Genomic DNA, 19419 nt, shown 5'->3' on the forward strand with positions numbered 1-19419 from the left:
TAAGTAAATTCCAGTTAATCGTTAACACATGTCGTCATTACTGTGTCAGATGTATGATATTGCAGGTGTGAATGTGTTCCTAAAACCCCCACTATCCACTTCACCCCGAAGCCTGGCGAGCGCAGCAAGCCCCACGAGGGGACGCATTACGCGTCCTCCCGACTTTTTCATATCCACACTATCCACGTCGGCATGGAGTTGATTTGATATAGTGTGGTGAGCGCAGCGAGCCACTGAGCCCGAAGCATGGCGAGCGGACGCATAATACATGTGAAGTTATCCGCATCCCCTCGCGGGGCTCGCCACACTATATAAATTCAACTCCATGCCGACGTGGAGAGTGGGGGTGTGAAAAAGTCGGGATGACGCGTAACACGTGCACTCACCACGCTTCGGGGTGACGTGGATAGTGGGGATGTGAAAAATACAATTGCATCACATATACATATACAATGTGGGTTTTGTTGCATTACATATACATATACACAGGGGGGTTTAGTGGTAAATCGCAACGCACAGAAAATCGCATGTGATTTCATGCGATTTTGAGTGTCATGCGATGCGATCTGCGAACAGGGTGCAGTGAATAAATTAACTAGTGAGATCAGATCGCATCACATTCATCACATACCACGAAACTGTGCCATGCGATGCGATTTCACTACGCAGAATAGCCCACTAAGAAAATAGCGTAGTGGGCGTCGTGATAATACACAAGTACCAATATTTATTACTTCTAAAAGCATCACATACAATACACTACAAATACTACACTTCTGTTTAGCTGTCCCATGCTGGATTTCTTTCATTTTCAGTATACAGGTTGTAATGTACATTGTACCTTTAGAGCTTGGCTTGCACAGCTGGTGAAATAAGCCTTTCTCTAGAAAGCTGACAAACACCAAATTGGATGGTTCATGGTAATGCAAATGGGTAACAAATCCAGTAAATGAAGTAGGATTCTCTATCACTCTCTGTCACTATCTCTCTCTATCTCTCTGTCTCTCACTATCTATCACTCTATGACACTGCATCAGCAGCACTGACAGTTATATATATATGAAAAATAACCCCTGCACCCCCAAAAAGTTGCTGGGGGTGCACAAAATGGGGGCAGCAGACACAAAATATAGCAGTCTCTATCACTCTCTGTCACTATCTCTCTCTATCTCTCTATCTCTCACTATCTATCACTCTATAACACTGCAGCAGCAGCACTGACAGGTATATATATATATATAAAAAAAAACCTGCGCCCCCAAAAAGTTGCTGATCAGTTAATTTATACTGATCAGCACAAAAGGGGGGGCAGCAGTCAGTTATATAAAAAATATATAGCACAATCTGTCACTATCTCTCTATCTCTCTCTATCTCTCTCTCTCTATCTATAACTATATCACACTGCAGCAGCACAAAATATAGCACTCTCTGACACTATCTCTCTCTATCTCTCTCTATCTATCTCTCTCTCTATCTAACGCTATTACACTGCAGCAGCACAAGTTCACAACACAGGAAGTCACAAGTACAGGATCCAGGAAGCATCCAGCACACTACAAGCAGTGATGAAGCAGTGATCAGGTAAGTATTTTGCTCGGTTCAGGTCAGTATACTGCGGCAGCTAGGCACGGTGACCGCACTGCACGCAATTCCAGACCGGAATGGCGTCTGCAGTGCAGTCACCGTTAGTTTAAATCCCACTCCTTGGCTGTGATTGGTCCGTCGGTCCGACGAACCAATCACGGCCTTTGGGGGCGGGCGGGGTGAGGTGGGGTGACACCAGTGTCACCCTTACACCCCGCGGTGATTGGTGCTGTACTTTACAGCACCAATCACCTCCGATCGCGTGTCACCGGCGAACGTTATTCGCCGGTGACACAGAAAACGCTGTAATTGGCTGTTCACACTGAACAGCCAATCACAGCGATCGCCGACGGGGGGGCGGCATCGCTGCCCCCCCTGGGCATACAGGGACATGTCTGCTGTCAGGGACAGCAGACATGTTGAAACTGTCACCGCGTCTATAGACGCGGTGACAGTTACAAGCCATGACGTACATTTACGCCATGTGTTGGGAAGTACTTCCCGACCATGACGTAAATGTACGTCAAATGTCGGGAAGGGGTTAATTATTGTCAGGGCTGCCATCAGAAATTTTGGGGCCCGGGACTGACAAATTAGGCAGGGCCCCCCTCCCCCCAGGATGGCCGCTCCTCTGCGGCCTGCTCAATGGCACAGCCACGTCACGTGGTACATCATCATGGGGGCTTGCCAACGCCACTGGTTGTTCAAGAGACAGGCAGCAGACAACTAGGTAAATGATGCTATGCTACATGCCCCCTTGCATATTTCAGTTGTGCTACCTGACCCCTGTAATTTCTATATTTAAGCTGTGTCCCTGCTCTCACTATAACTTGTACCCCTACTTAAATAATATATATTTAAGCTGTGCCCCCACCCACCCACCATCACTAACCTTACTTCTCAGCTGCCTTTTCCCAGTCACAGAAGAGGTTAGTAAATGTGTAGTCAGCAGCAGCAGCAGCAGCACGGTCCTCCAGCAGCGTCCTGATTCCGTAGTGTCAGTGAGGTCTGGAGTTCAGCTGCAATAAATCACTGTGTATACGCTGTCTGAGCAGCGTATACATACATAAAGTGTGCTGAAGCTGCCCGATCACTGCTAGCCACAGCAGTGAACGGGACAAGTGCAGTGCTATGCAGCTGCCTGCCAGGGATCTGCTGTGAAGGCAGCTCACGGAGATAAGAGAAGGAGCCCGGCACTTAATGCTGGAGCAGCCCGGGCCCTCCCTTCTCTGTCTAAGGAGCGGGGCCCAGGACAGAAGTACCCACAGACCCCCCCTGTTGGCGGCCATGATTATTGTAAGCGACAGCTGCATTTATCGAATAAAACTGTGGTCCTCGACAATAATTGGATGCGGGAGGCCTGCACAATGGACTTTATGGCGCAGCCCCAGCGGCGTATTGGTGGTTCTGGGAAGATTGTGGAGGTCAAGGAAAGTTTGTTTGTTAAACGAAAAAGTAATGTTGGACGTACGTTGCCTCAGCAATGGATCTTTGGAGGCATTGCAAGGAAAAGTGGTGAATGCTTCATTACTATGGTGCCAAAACGGGATGCCAACACTCTGATGGTGGCCATAAATGATTTCATCGAACCGGGCACAACAACTAATTCAGATTGCTGGAGGGCCTACAGTACCGAGCAGTTAGAACAGGCTGGATATCAACATGCTCGAGTAAATCATAGGTATATCTTTGTGGACCCGGACACAGGTGTTCAGACACAAAAGATAGAGCGCCTTTGGGGCTCATGCAAATGGCGCAATAAGCACCAAAGAGGCACAGCACGTGACCATTTGCAGTCATGCTTGCAGAAATTTATGTGGCGTAAGACTTTGGGTGCTGATAACGCATTCCAGCGTATCCTTCATGCACTTTCGCTGCTTCCAAAGGCAGACTGACTGTTTTAAAAAGTTTTTTGGTTCATGATTTCTTCTCATTAATGTTGTGCTACTTGATTTATTGTTATTATTGTAATAATTTATTGTGATTAATGTGATTAATTTATTTAATTGACATTTAATTATTATTTATTAAGTAAATTCCAGTTAATCGTTAACACATGTCGTCATTACTGTGTCAGATGTATGATATTGCAGGTGTGAATGTGTTCCTAAAACCCCCACTATCCACTTCACCCCGAAGCCTGGCGAGCGCAGCAAGCCCCACGAGGGGACGCATTACGCGTCCTCCCGACTTTTTCATATCCCCACTATCCACGTCGGCATGGAGTTGATTTGATATAGTGTGGTGAGCGCAGCGAGCCACTGAGCCCGAAGCATGGCGAGCGGACGCATAATACATGTGAAGTTATCCGCATCCCCTCGCGGGGCTCGCCACACTATATAAATTCAACTCCATGCCGACGTGGAGAGTGGGGGTATGAAAAAGTCGGGATGACGCGTAACACGTGCACTCACCACGCTTCGGGGTGACGTGGAGAGTGGGGATGTGAAAAATACAATTGCATCACATATACATATACAATGTGGGTTTTGTTGCATTACATATACATATACACAGGGGGGTTTAGTGGTAAATCGCAACGCACAGAAAATCGCATGTTATTTCATGCGATTTTGAGTGTCATGCAATGCGATCTGCGAACAGGGTGCAGTGAATAAATTAACTAGTGAGATCACATCGCATCACATTCATCACATACCACGAAACTGTGCCATGCGATGCGATTTCACTACGCAGAATAGCCCACTAAGAAAATAGCGCAGTGGGCGTCGTGATAATACACAAGTACCAATATTTATTACTTCTAAAAGCATCACATACAATACACTACAAATACTACACTTCTGTTTAGCTGTCCCATGCTGGATTTCTTTCATTTTCAGTATACAGGTTGTAATGTACATTGTACCTTTAGAGCTTGGCTTGCACAGCTGGTGAAATAAGCCTTTCTCTAGAAAGCTGACAAACACCAAATTGGATGGTTCATGGTAATGCAAATGGGTAACAAATCCAGTAAATGAAGTAGGATTGCAGTCTTTATCCAAGTAACCCTAAAAGAGATAATATTATAATAAACCAAGTTTAACACAAACTTTATATAAAAAACTGTGCTGTATTGAATAGAGATGTGCGGGATCCGAGCCTGCACGAACATCACTAAACCGAGCCTGGACCCGAGCAGCGCTCGGAGCTTCCCGCCTGACTCGGATCTGGGCGCACGGGCAAAACATCATTACCCGGCGCCGGATTCTCGCGAGATCCGAAATGCTATATAAAGAGCGAGCATCCGGCGCCATTTTCACTCGTGATTTGAGCTGCTTAGAGATAGGAGTGTAGTCTGTGTGCAGAGTTTAGTTAGTTAGGTTAGGCTTAAGAGCTGCGTTTTATTTTCTGCTGGGGCGACTGCCAGTGCCTACTAGTGCCACTGTCTGCTCTCTGGTGGTGTGTGTCTGCACTACCAGGGGCTGGCTGCCAGGTGCCAGCCTATCAGAACCTCTACCTGGCCACTTCATCATACATGTTATGATTGCAGTGTGCACTCTGTTGTAAAACATATTTAACCACTTGTATACCAGTCTGCTTGTGCATCTGTATAATTAATTAATAATACCCCCTGCTGGTGTATTTTTTACAGCCATGGCTTATACATCAGAGATGTGTATATGACTGCAGAGTGCAGCACTGTTGTTAAACTTGTTAACCACTTGTATACCAGTCTGCTTGTGTATCTGCTGTATAATTAATAATACCCCCCTGCTGGTGTAGTTTTTACAGCCTTACATAACTAGTACATATTCTCTGATGGTGCATCTACTGTACTACGGAATTAACAGTGTACTGGTGCATCTACTGGTGCATCTACTAATTAAAATAATATCTCTGCTGGTGCATATTAATTATACTGCCGTATATATAATATCTCTTTGGTGGTGCTTAATTAATTGACTACCATATATCTTTCTGGTGGTGCATAATTATTAATTGACTACCCTATATCTTTCTGGTTGTGCGTAATTATTAATTGACTACTGTATATTTTTCTGGTTGTGCGTAATTATTAATTGACTACCGTATATCTTTCTGGTGGTACGTAATTATTAATTGACTACCGTACATTTTTTTGTTGGTGCGTAATTATTAATTGATCACCGTATATCTTTCTGGTGGTGCGTAATTATTAATTGACTACCGTATATCTTTATGGTGGTGTGCAATTATTAATTGACTACCATATATTTTTCTGGTGGTGCATAATTGACTACCGTATATCTTTCTGGTGGTGCGTAATTATTAATTGACTACCGTATATTTTTCTGGTGGTGCGTAATTGACTACTGTATATCTTTCTGGTGGTGCAAAATTATTAATTGACTACCGTATATTTTTTTGGTGGTGCGTAATTGACTATCGTATATCTTTCTGGTGGTGCGTAATTATTAATTGACTACCGTATTTTTTTTTTTGGTGGTGCGTAATTGACTACCGTATATCTTTCTGGTGGTGCGTAATTATTAATTGACTACTGTATATCTTTCTGGTGGTGCGTAATTATTAATTGACTACTGTATATCTTTCTGGTGGTGCATAATTATTAATTGACTACAGTATATTTTTCTGGCAGTGCGTAATTATTAATTGACTACCGTATATTTTTTTGGTGGTGCGTAATTGACTATCGTATATCTTTCTGGTGGTGCGTAATTATTAATTGACTACCGTATTTTTTTTTGGTGGTGCGTAATTGACTACCGTATATCTTTCTGGTGGTGCGTAATTATTAATTGACTACTGTATATCTTTCTGGTGGTGCGTAATTATTAATTGACTACTGTATATCTTTCTGGTGGTGCATAATTATTAATTGACTACAGTATATCTTTCTGGCAGTGCGTAATTATTAATTGACTACCGTATATTTTTCTGGTGGTGCATTATTGACTACCGTATCTCTTTCTGGTGGTGCGTAATTATTAGTTGACTACCATATATTTTTTTGTGGTGCGTAATTGACTACCGTATATCTTTCTGGTGGTGCGTAATTATTAATTGACTACCGTATATTTTTCTGGTGGTGCGTAATTGACTACTGTATATCTTTCTGGTGGGGCCTAATTGATTGAATACCGTATAATTGTATATAAATACCTCTCTATTGGTGCATCTACTGCCATATATACTTGCACTCCAGTGGTGCAGTCCTGTGGTGTAATATTATATTGCATAACTCCACAAAAATAATGTAGATGCAAAATATGGAGAATCAATTAGGGAAAGTGAAGGGCTGCTTCCTCTTACTTCTGAATGTGCTGCAAATGCAAGTAATAATGATGACATAGACAATGATATGCCATCAACGTCGTCTGCCAAGGCCGATGTCCATTGTCAAAGTACGGGGCGTGTAAAATCCAAAAAGCCAAAGTTGAGTAAAAGGAGGACCAAAAAAAATAAATTCAAATCATTGGAGGAGAAATGTAAAATTGTCAATGTGCCATTTATGACACGGAGTGGCAAGGAACAGTTAAGGCCCTGGCCTGTATTCATGATTGGTGGTTCAACTACACATGACCATGCAAGCCCTCCTACTCCCCCCCTTTAGAAATTTGAAGAGATTTTAGCTGTCATCAAAAACACAGCAAACATCTCTACTAAAGAAGACATGTTATCACAAACCCCCAAGGAGAGTCCAAGGGTGTTGGTGGTTGCGATACCTGACCTTCCCATCGCTGTACGGGAAGAGGTGGGCTCCTTCCACCATTTTCAGCGCTCCCTCTGCATACTGTATGCTGGAAGGATCACCCACAGTGCTGTTCCTGATTTAGATAATGAAGGTGTCAATGTTGTAGACCAAGAGGAGGATATTGATGTAGCTGGCGCTGACGAGGAAGTTGACGAGGAGGATGCTGATGTGGTTTGCATAAATGAGGCACCAGGGGGGGGGGGAGACAGTTGTTGTCCATGGGACGAAATGACGAAAAAGACCATCATCATGCCTGGGCAGAGGACCAGTAAATACACCTCTACGGTCTGGAATTTTTTTTATCCGAATCCGGACAACAAATGTATTGCCATATGTAGCTTATGTTAAGCTCCAATAAGCAGGGGTAATGATCTTGCACACCTAGGGACATCCTCCCTTATACGTCACCCGAAGACCCTTCATAAATCAGTGTTTAGTTCAGGAACTGTGTCTAGCAGTCCAGGGACACCAAAATTCCTTGGTCCTTCTGTTGGAGCCAAGCGTCTGAAAAGCACACCACCAACTCCCTCCTCGTCAATTTCCTCCTCGATCCGGATCAGGGGGGAGTCCTGCAGGCCATGTCACCAGCATGATTGACTCCTCTTCTATCCGAGATTCCTCTGGAGGATCCTTCAGCGCTACGCCTACTACTGCTGCTGCTGCTGGTAGTCGGTGATCGCTACATCTTTCACTAAGCAATTGACCGTCCAACAGTCGTTTGCCATGAGGACGAAATACGACAGCAGTCATCCGATGGCAAAGTGGATAACTGTGGTCTTGACAGCTATGTTGGTGTAAGACGTGCGTCCGTGTTCGCCATCAGTGGAGTGGGATTTATACGGTTGATGGAGTTATTGTGTCCCCAGTACCAAATCCCATCTAGATTCCACTTCACTAGGCAGGCAATACCCACGATGTACAAGGACGTCAGAAAAAGTGTCCTCAGTGCCCTGAAAAATACAGCTGTACCCACTTTCCACTTAACTACGGACATGTGGACAAGTGGATCAGTGCAAACTAAGAACTATATGACTGTGACAGCCCACTGGGTAGATGCATCACCTTCTGCAGCAGCATCTCCTGCATGCCAGCTCCTTCCAAGGCAGGCTACGCTGTGTATCACGGTTTCAGGAAGAGGCACAATGCCGAAAAACCTCTTAGAGAAACTGAGGGAAATCATCTTCCAGTGGCTTACCCCCTTTAGACTCTCCTGGGGATTTGTGGTGTCGGACAACACCAATAACATTGTGCGGGCATTAAACATGGGCAATTTCCAGCAAGTGCCATGTTTTGCCCACACAATAAATTTGGTGGTGCAGCATTTCATCAAGTGACAGGAGCATGCAGGAGAAACTTGCGGTGGCCCGCAAAATTTGCAGACACTTTCGGCATTCTGCCACTGCCTGCCAAAGGTGACGCGCTGGAACTCCACCCTCTATATGCTGCAGAGGATGGAGGAGCAGCAAAAGGCCATTCAAGCCTACACGGCCACCTACGACATAAGCAGAGGAGTGGAGCTGCACCTGACTCAAGTGCAGTGGAGGCTGATTTCCATGTTTAGGAGATGGTTGCGGTGGCCCACAAAATTTGCGGACACTTTCGGCATTCTGCCACTGCCTGCCGAAGGCTGGAGCGACAGCAAAAACTCCTCAACCTGCCCTGCCATCAGCTTAAACAAGAGGTGGTGACGCGCTGGAACTCCACCCTCTATATGCTGCAGAGGATAGAGGAGCAGCAAAAGGCCATTCAAGCTTACACGGCCACCTACGACATAAGCAGAGGAGCGGAGCTGCACCTGACTCAAGCGTAGTGGAGGCTGATTTCCATGTGCAGGAGATGCTTGCGGTGGCCCGCAAAATTTACGGACACTTTCGGCATTCTGCCACTTCCTGCCGAAGGCTGGAGCGGCAGCAAAAACTCCTCAACCTGCCCTGCCATCAGCTTAAACAAGAGGTGGTGACGCGCTGGAACTCCACCCTTTATATGCTGCAGAGGATGGAGGAGCAGAAAAAGGCCATTCAAGCCTACACGGCCACCTACGACATAAGCAGAGGAGCAGAGCTGCACCTGACTTAAGTGCAATGGAGGCTGATTTCCATGTTGTGCAAGGTTCTCCAGCCATTTGAACTAGCCACAAGTGAAGTTATTTCCGACACTGCCAGCATTAGTCAGGTGATTCCCCTTAACAGGCTGTTGCAGAAGCAGCTGGAGAAAGTGAAGGAGGAGCTAAAGCATTTGTGATTTCACAAAGCATGTCGCTCTAGTGGATGAAGCCCTCCATATACTTTGCTAGGATATGAGGGTGGCCAGTGTGTTAAAGTCAGAGAAATACATTCTGGCCACTGTGCTCGATCCTCAATTTAAAACATATGTTGTGTCTCTGTTTCTGGCGGACACAAGTCTGCAAAGGTGCAAAGACCTGCTGGTCAGGAGATTGTCATCTGAAGGGGACTGTGACACAGCCACAGCTCCTCCTTCATTTTCTCCCACACCTGTGGCTGCGAGGAAACAGATGCGATTTCCCACACAACCTGCTGGCGGGGATGCAGGGCAGGTAGGAGGGAGTTTGGACATCTGGTCCGGACTAAAGGACCTGCCAACAATTGCTGACATGTCTACTGTTGCTGCATTGGATGCTGTCACCATTGAAAAAATGGTGGAGGATTACTTTGGTGACAGCATCCAAGTAGACATGTCAGACAGTCCTTACCTGTACTGGCAGGAAAAAAAGGCAGTTTGGAAGCCCCTGTACAAACTGGCTCTATTTTACCTGAGTTGTCTCCCCTCCAGTGTGTACTCTGAAAGAGTTTTTAGTGCAGCGGGGAACCTGGTCAGTGAGCGGCGAAGGAGGTTGCTGCCAATCATTTAAGCCACAGTTTTGTAGGCCTGTTGCTGAAATGTTTGGTTTGTTAAAGTGTGCATGTCCTATTTTCGCAGCATAAGGGTGGGTGGGAAGGCCCAAGGACAATTCCATCTTGCATCACCATTCATTAATCCTACTGCTGAGAGTCATTCATATGTGGGACTTGTCTTTCAATGCATTCAACTGTTTGTGTTCTTGACAGTGATAAGTGGACTTGTCTTTAAATGCATACATCTGTTTGCATTCCACTAATGAGAGTAATTGATTGCTGCATGAATCGCCCACTGCTCCTCGGCTGGTGGTAAAAACACGATCAAGCCAGATAGTGGTCTTATTAGATATTAAACTGATAAAACAGATACACAGCACAGCACACTCGCAGACCAACTCAGTGCTGCACCAATCGCCCACTGCTCCTCGGCTGGTCGCCGCCTGTGGTCAGAAGGTTCCACTCCTTTGCAGCTATTGCTTTGCTGCACCAATCGCCCACTGCTCTTCGGCTGGTCACCGCCTGTGGTCATATAGGGTGTTACAGGTGTCTCCGGGAAGCCATTCTGCAGTGTCGTTAATGTAGGCACTGTACCTTAATCACAGATAACTGATACATGACTGTGTCACAGACACTGTAATGCAGATGGGTATATTCCCTATATTATTCCGGGAGCCAGCTGCTGCCACTCTCACCCTGCATTATTCTGGGAGTCTGCCACTGCTGCTCTCACCCTGCATTATTCCGGAAGTCCGTTGCCGCTCTCACCCTGCATTATTCCGGGAGTCTGTCTCTGCCGCTCTCACCCTGCATTATTCTGGGAGACCATCGCTGCTGCTCTCACCCTACATCACACAACCAGATGCCGTCAGAAGACGGCCTAAGTGACAGGAGCGTTTCTGCCTGCAGAATGCTGCCGAATCGCCCACTTCTCCTCGGCTGGTGGTAAAAACACGATCAAGCCAGATAGTGGTCTTATTAGATATTAAACTGATAAAAACAGGTACACAGCACAGCACACTCACAGACCAACTCAGTGCTGGACCAATCGCCCACTGCTCCTTGGCTGGTCGCTGCCTGTGGTCAGAAGGTTCCACTCCTTAGCAGCTATTGCATTGCTGCACCAATCGCCCACTGCTCCTTGGCTGGTCGCTGCCTGTGGTCAGAAGGTTTCACTCCTTAGCAGCTATTGCATTGCTGCACCAATCGCCCACTGCTCCTTGGCTGGTGGTAAACACGATCAAGCCAGATAGGGGTCTTTTCGGGGCCTAGTTTTTCAAACTGCCATCCTGTCTGCCACTGCATTTCCACTCCTAGATGAGCCACGTGTTTGCAAGGTATAACACAATGTTGGCAAGGTATAACACAACTAAAGTTAAAAAGACAGTTCATTTTTTTACGTGGTAAAAACAGGAACAGACAGTAGCATCCAGTAGCACAACAATTCTGAAACAAATCAGGTGCTATATGTGTCTATGACAACCAGGAATAGGTGGAAGGATGTATATCTCAGCCTGGATAGGTGCTGCGGTTGTCTTTGCCAGTAGAGCAATGTCAGTCTCGGGCTGATAAGCTTGGCACTACCGCAAAAAGCTTTTAACTCCAGGGGTTTCCTGGTTTGGAAAGTGCTGTTGCTGAAAGAGTGCTGGTGCTGTCCAAATGTGCAAATAGCAGAGTCAGGTAGGTCCAAATCAACGCATTTCGGAGAATATCTCCTTCCTCAGGATTGGCTAAATTGTCTTATTAACCTTAATTGTGTTATACGTTATCAACGTTGTTCTTGGGACAACGCGTCCCATGTGCATTTATTGAAGTAGTGTAGGATTTAATGGCATTAATTTCTGCCAACCAGCTAATACTTTCACATATACAGTCAGGGCCGCCACTAGCAATGTTGGGGCCTGGGACTGACCTACAGTCCGGGCCCCCAGCGGCACAGCCCCATACCTCTGGCCGGTCGCCCCCCCCCCCCGCACGCCCACCCGCCCCCGCATGGCGGCACCCCTACCCCGTCCCCATTACTTACCATCACAAACGTCGCGCATCGTCCTCCGGTTCCTTCAGTGTTACTGTCCACAGTCAAGTCCGGCACGCACACTGCACAGTGCAGCCTGCAGAGCGCCGAGCCCCTCTGTGTCCTAGGCTCGGCGCTCTGCAGGCTGCACTGTGTATTGTGCGTGCCTGGCCGCCAGCGCCGGGTGGAAGAGGCTGGGTGTAGGGGTCTGTGGGCAGCTGCCCGGGCCCCTCCAGAGGCTGGGGCCCGGGACAGCTGTACCCAGGGCACCCCCCTGTCGGCGGCCCTGTATACAGTAATACTCCTGCATTAAGAAAGTCCTGCATATTTTGTGTTAGGCATAATACATAGTATATTTGGACTTAAAGAATAAAGTATGTGCTTGCTGCAGTCCTTATTACTGCAGAAAACACAGATCCATGATCCACGATTGCAGACAAAAAATGCACTTACAGTATCACAGTAATTTAATGCAGCTAATTAAATTCACCCTTAAGGCTTATACACACTGGGTGATTTTGAGCTGAAAGCAACTTACTTTACAGCTCAGTTTGTATTGTCTGGCAGTGAGCACTGATGCGTGCTCCCGCATCATCGACAGCCACCTCCGCTCATCTGCTGGTATCACTAGCAGATAAGTAGCAGGATTAATGGCTTTCTATAGCATCCTGTTATGGAAAGCCATCCACCCCGGAAAAAGTTGCTTGAACGGGTGGAAATCACTCAGTGTGTATGCACTGGGCCATTTTTAGAACAGCGATTTTCCCATCATTGATGTGCATACACACTGGGCAAAAACGGCACGTGTGCATGCACCTTTAGTCAATCCCCATTGGGAATAGCGGTGGCTCCCTATTCAATGCTGTCTTTCCCGACAGCATTGAAAAGGGATCTCGGCAGAACGGACCCGACTTTAGAAGCAGTCGGGCATGTTCTACCGAGAATGGCCATGGATAGTCGAGCTCCCAGTCGCAGCTCAAAGATCCACAGCCGTATCTTGTGACCATGCCCCCTTGTCTGCATTCGGCAGGCGGCACATTGAATCCCGCCTGCCGATTCTTCATTGAGCTGGCCGAGAACGGGACAGGGTCACGGCTGTCGGGCCAGCCAAACATTCGTGACCCGGGATTAAATATCCCCCTTATTCAGAAACTGCTAATATAACCACTCAGTTTTTGTCCAGATGGAACAGAAACATCAATATCCAATTCATTGGCTCAGTTGCAATAGTTTATAGCAAGCAAAACCAATAACTTGAACTATTCTAATATAGGAAAACATATTTTGAGAGTATCAAATAGAAGATTTGGTGATATACAGAAGTGTTTTAGCACTTTGATTTCAGATAACAGGAACATCTTTTACTTTCTTGCTAATAATATAAATTTGAATATATTTGTTACAGTGAAATTTAATCAAGTCAAATATATTAGTAAACTGTATGAAACACATACCATATGCAGAAGGAATTGCAGTGAAAACACACAGTACAGCTTTAACATCTGTGTGGTATGTGGCTGTTTGAATGACATAAGCGAGTGCTTTAAAGCTGATAAAACCTAAAAAATATTAATATTTGAAAAATTAGCAGTTTAGAAGTAAACTCTGCACTTTACAGTATAAATTGCAATCATTACTTGGTATCAAAAACATTTACACAATATTTATATTCTTTAAAGCGCAAACATAATACTGTTGGAATAAGTTTATTCAAGACATCTAGGGTGACATTAAATAGGGTGCATTTTCTGTTTTTTTTTTTGGCAATAATTAGGCAACAAAATGGCGTTATCGCATTTTTGCGCACATTTTGTGCGATAACTCGCACTCTCATTTGCCGGCATAAATTTGCATTTTTATCGCATCCAGATGTGTTCCCATTCTAAAGTATACAAATCGCTTATTTAATGGCATGCACAAACGGAAATCGCATTTTTTGAGGTGTCTAAAAATCACACTTTTTTCAGACCAGGTTCTGATGGGCGAATTGGCCCAGAAGCTACTTTGGTCAAGTGCAGAAATGGTTAATTTTCTCACAGGTGTCCTCATTTCTATTCATAAACTGACCCTACATATACCCCAACATCATTAAGGACACCTGTGAGGGTTTCAGAGATGGAGATTGTGCAGAGTGGTGTGGAGTTGGCTCTTTGTGATTTTGACCATTTGGAGGAGCTGAGCAGGAGGAGGGAGGAAGCTGCGCGCCAGATCGAGGTACCCCGAGTACTGCGTGCTTCACATAGGTATCGTGCTAGGCTGTACCTGGACTCCCTCTCTGATCAACAGGTTGTGGGGATGTTTCACCTGAACCGCAATAAACTTTTGGACTTATATGAGCAGGTGAGAGATGATTTGGACCCTTACGGGGTGCCAACTATGCAGTGTCTGGGCTGCAGAAATTAATGTGTGCCCTCTACTTCTTGGTCACAGGCTCCACTCCACATTGAGGGTCTCACAAGACACTTTCTCTAGGCATTTCACTCAAGTGTTACTTGCTTTCAAGAAGTTGTGGCGCACATACAGGGGCGGATTGGTAAAGAGATCCGGCCCGGGAACAATCTCTAAGCAGCCCGGGGGGGGGGGGGGGGGGGGCTGGTGCTGCTGCTTACAGATTGTTGTTGGGGGGTGCTTGCGCTACTGCCGGGGGTGGGGAGGGCGGGCGCTACTCACCTTAGCTCCTTGTCCCGGGCAGCTCCGGCCAGCTCCAGGTCCCCGCTGATGCAGGAGTCCGGTGATGTCATCCTATGCGGCCGCAGCATAGCCGCACAGGATGACGCCAGCACCGGCCCTGATAGCAGGGTCGGCGGCACAGCTAGGTGGCAATCTGGACCGGCCCACCGGGAAATGGCCCCATTTCCCGGCGTGCCAATCCGCCCCTGCGCACATACATCAGATTCCCACATTGTGAGTCCGAGTGGCAGGACCTTAAGGTGGCTTTCTATCGGCTCTCGGCATTTCCAAACGTGCTGGGAGACATAGATTGCACCCACATTGGGCTTCGGGCACTGCACATGAGGGGACACATATACATCAATAGGCGTGGGCGGCACTCTCTGAACATGCAGGTGGTATGTGATGCTACCCTGAAAAATCTCAGTGTGGTTGCAGGCTATCCAGGGAACTGCCATGATGCCTATATTCTGCGGCACTCAGCCCTGTGGGACCGATTCCAGGACCAACAAATGCCAGAGGGCTGGCTACTTGGTAAGCACATTTTGCCATATACAAACATTTGCCCTTTATGTATAGTGTTACAATGTGTAAATTAAGATACAGGTTGAGTATCCTGTATCCGCACATCCCTTATCCGAATTATTCCAAAAACCGTGGTTTTTGGAATCATTCAAATTTTTTTTTTTTTAACCCCCCTAACCCTCTTTTCATACTTACCAAGTCCCCGGGCGTCCACAGCAGGCCTCCGGCATCTTCTCCAGGGTCTCCAGCGGTCCCAGGAATGCATTGCGCGAGTGTGCGCGCGCGCCGGTGACGTCACCGGTGCGCGCGCCGGTGACGTCACCGGTGCGCGCGCACACTCGCGCAATTTATTCCTGGGACCGCTGGAGACCCAGAGAAGATGCCGGAGGCCTGCTGTGGACGCCCGGGGACTGCGTGGACGCCGAGGAACCACCGGACACCATCAGGGGACAGGTAAGTAGCACAGCACCGATATAACGAAGCACACATTGCCACTCACAATGTTCTAGAACGCACCTTTTGGGATGCTGAAAAGTCGTTTCAGGTGTTTGGACAGATCATCAGAAATACTGCTTTACCACCCAGCAAAAGTAGTGATGATTGTCCAGGCTTGCTGCACGTTACACCACATTGCCCTTTCCCAACCATCTTATGCTGAGGATGACAAAGCAGTCGTGCAGGAAGTTGAAACTACCTCGTCTATGGTAGTGAGGGGTACGCAGAGGGGGGATCTGATGCATACTGAGATCATCAGGCGCTACTTTTCAGGTAATTACATGAGTACTCTATTCTACCATGTAAGTGTGTTCACATACAATAAACCATTTCCCATACATTACCGTCAATATTTAGGGGAGTAGTCAGAGGCCTATAGCAGAAGCTGCTTAACCTGAGGTATCCCTTGCTGAATACATGCTGGTAAGTACATTATTATAATGTTCTATGCCAATTGAAGTTATTACCAAACCCACAACATCAATTTACACCCATACCTGCACATTGGCATATAGCATTACAACATTTGGTACTTGTGTACTAGCACGGCGCCCATCGCATCGCAGACCATAAGGCATACGATGTTATGCGATGCGATGTGATGTTACGCGATGGCAGCCGATGTTATACAATTTTAAATTGTATACCATCGAATTGTATGGCATTGTATGCCATTGTATCGCATATACAATGGTATGCGATTTTAAATTGTATAAGCACCCTAATGGGTTTTTCAATGTTAAAAGTGGCCCCTATAACATAATTAACGGTGATGGGTGCTTAGGATGTTAAAAGCACCCCCAACTGCACCCCCACTAAAAACTCCAACCCGAAGCGTGGTGAGCGCAGCGAGCCCGCGATGGGCGGCGTAACTCGTCCTCCGACCTTTTCATACCCCCACTATCCACATCGGCGTGGAGTTGATTTTATATAGTGTGGCGAGCGCAGCGAGCCACTGAGCCGTAAGCGTGGCGAGGGGACGCGGAATACATGTAAAGTAATATGCGTCCCCTAGTGGGGCTCACTGCGCTCGCCATGCTTCGGGCTCGGTGGCTCGCTGCGCTCGCCACACTATATAAAATCAACTCCATGCCGCCGTGGATAATGGGGTATGAAAAGGTCGCAGGACGCGTACCGCCGCCCCTTACGGGCTCGCTGCGCTCGCCATGCTTCGGGATGACGTTTATAGTGGGGGTGGCGTGGGGGTGCATTTAACATTATAAGCCTCCATTAGGGTGCTTATACAATTTAAAATCGTATAGGGGGCTTATAATCGGTGTGCATCGGGTGTATGGCATGCGATGCGATTCGATTATATGTTGCCAGTCGACCTCAGAGATGTGGCCCTCCTGCAGCTCCTCCTCTGACTGTGTGGTGAACAGGTCCTGTGTTAGTGGATGGGATGGGGAGGCAAGAGGGTCCTCCACCTCCTCCTGCTGTGGCATCTCCTGCGGGGTCCGGCCTGGCCCAGGCCTTGCTGTGGCCATGGTGCCTGCCACACTGCTGCCTCTCCCTCTCACAGTGCTCCCTCTCAGCATGCCTCTGCTGCCTCTCCCCATGGCTTCTCTGGTGCTGCTGCTGCCTGTGAATGGCCCACTGCTCCCTCTGCCACCTGCACTCACTGACACTCCTCTCCCAGACATCGCTCCTCTCCTCTCCATGCTTCTTACTCCCTTCCAAAGGTCAAAATGGCGCCTGTGCCCCTTTATATAGGGGGTGTGATGCATAATGTAGGGGACTTTGGTGGGCCAATAGGTTAGAGGGTTATTTGGCATGTGGAAGCAGTGTTGTAAATCGCACTCCGGTTGGCCCTAAATTCGCACATGACCGGCGGGGGAAAATCGCACATTTATGTGTCATAAAATCTCATCACATCGCACCACATTGCATCTCTTCGCACTTTATCACATTTTTTGGCGCATTTTCGCATTCCATTAAATATGCGGTTTACAAGGGAAAAATGCGATTTTAAAAAGTGCGATGTGATGCGATATGGTACGATTTTAAAAAGTGCGAAAAAATCACATTCCATTAAATGCCACCCATACAATACACAGAGTCAGATGCAGAAGCATCTTTTGGCGGTTGTTTGTCTGTGCAAATTCTGATGCAAACCCCTTCCCTTTTGTACAGCCATGAAAAGCAAGGACTGAGATGCCCATGTTCTATGGACACTGTAATACTGACTGCTGTGTCCTTGTACACCACCATCAGTCTCACCATCAATATTTACATAAACCCTAGTTGTTTGGCCTTCTATGCTTGCAACTGTGGGTCTCACTGACACGCCCATGAAAATTCCATACCATGCCCACTGAGCATTTCTAACCACTCAAAGTCATTGTCCAGGAATACCTATAACTTCTCCACAACATTTCTCATATGATGCATCTCAACTACAACACCTTTAGGAGTACACTTTGGGGGATATATGAAAGAGTGAAACGATTGGAGAAGTGTACCAGTGGAGATGTTGCCCATGGCAACCAATCAGCTACTGTGTATCATTTTATAGAATGTACAGTACTTGATAAAAGCTGATTGGTTGCCATGGGCAACTTATCCACCTCAACACTTCTCCATTCTTTTCACTGTTTCAAACATCTCCCCCTCTGTGTAAAGCATGCAACTTACAGGTATTTTAGAAATTCGGTGCATGTGCAGGTGCAAAACCATAGCTTAACTACTCAAACATTGGCACCGCGTGCAGTTCTGTTGGCATACATTCCACCATTCAGCATAGAAGCCACAGAAGACTACAACTTTCCTTCAGTATGTTAGTGTGCTAATGTAATGACACACTACATTTTTCTTCATGACATATGCAACCTGTTATAAAATCATTATTTCTTTTAATGCATATTTCAAATTCAAAATCTCTGTAATCCAATATAATGATACCATATGTAATCATACTTGCCTACTTTGGTAGTTTACTCTTCAGCATAAGCCAGGAGAGGAGATGTAGGTGGGTGTCAATGTGAGCTGGACATGCTATTCACATCTTAGTACAATGTGGGGAATGGTGAATATATGCATAGAGATCGGGGTCCAAATGATGCAATTACCAAAGAAATATGTCATTAGGCTTCACCCCTTTATTGATCACTGCAGATTACCAATATTATTCTATGTATTCTGCCCACTTCACTAAGAAATGGACACTAGAGTGCTCAGACCCTACTGCGTATGTACAGACCTCCGATAAAATGGGTAAAATGGCTCGGCGGCCATTTTGCCAGCAATTTCCGCAGTGTTGCTGTCACTGTCACAGTGTGGTCTGAGCACTAGTGCGCTCATACCCTAATGCACATGTGCAGATCTCCAGTAAAATGGCAAGGTGGCCATTTTACCGTTGATTTCCTCAGCGCTGCAGCCGCCAGCACTGAACACTGGAGGGTAACTATTAAATAATGGGTGGAGCATGTGTGGTGGTTGGGCCACCCTGGGACTCAGGGGCCCATGTGCAACATGCACACTGCACCCATTTGTACTATTGAAATACAAATCTTAAAGGTACATGAGGGAGGATTTGCTATTGGCAAAGATACAAATAACTAGTGTTAGGATGCCAATAGGC

General features: G+C 46.6%; 1 protein-coding gene across 1 annotated transcript in view; it reads right to left on the reverse strand.

Moving 5' to 3' along the window:
• LOC146060116 (putative ATP-dependent RNA helicase DDX60) overlaps nucleotides 1-19419 on the reverse strand; it is a 370150-nt gene that overhangs the window by 68837 nt on the left and 281894 nt on the right. The window contains exons 33-34 of the mRNA XM_083173025.1: nucleotides 13604-13708; nucleotides 4455-4596 (exon numbers count right to left, since the gene is read on the reverse strand). Coding sequence (XP_083029151.1) covers nucleotides 4455-4596; nucleotides 13604-13708 — 247 coding nt within the window. The remainder of the gene's footprint in view (nucleotides 1-4454; nucleotides 4597-13603; nucleotides 13709-19419) is intronic.

The sequence above is a fragment of the Crinia signifera genome, chromosome 1, assembly GCF_055691185.1.
Source record: "Crinia signifera chromosome 1, ASM5569118v1, whole genome shotgun sequence".
NCBI lineage: Eukaryota > Metazoa > Chordata > Amphibia > Anura > Myobatrachidae > Crinia > Crinia signifera.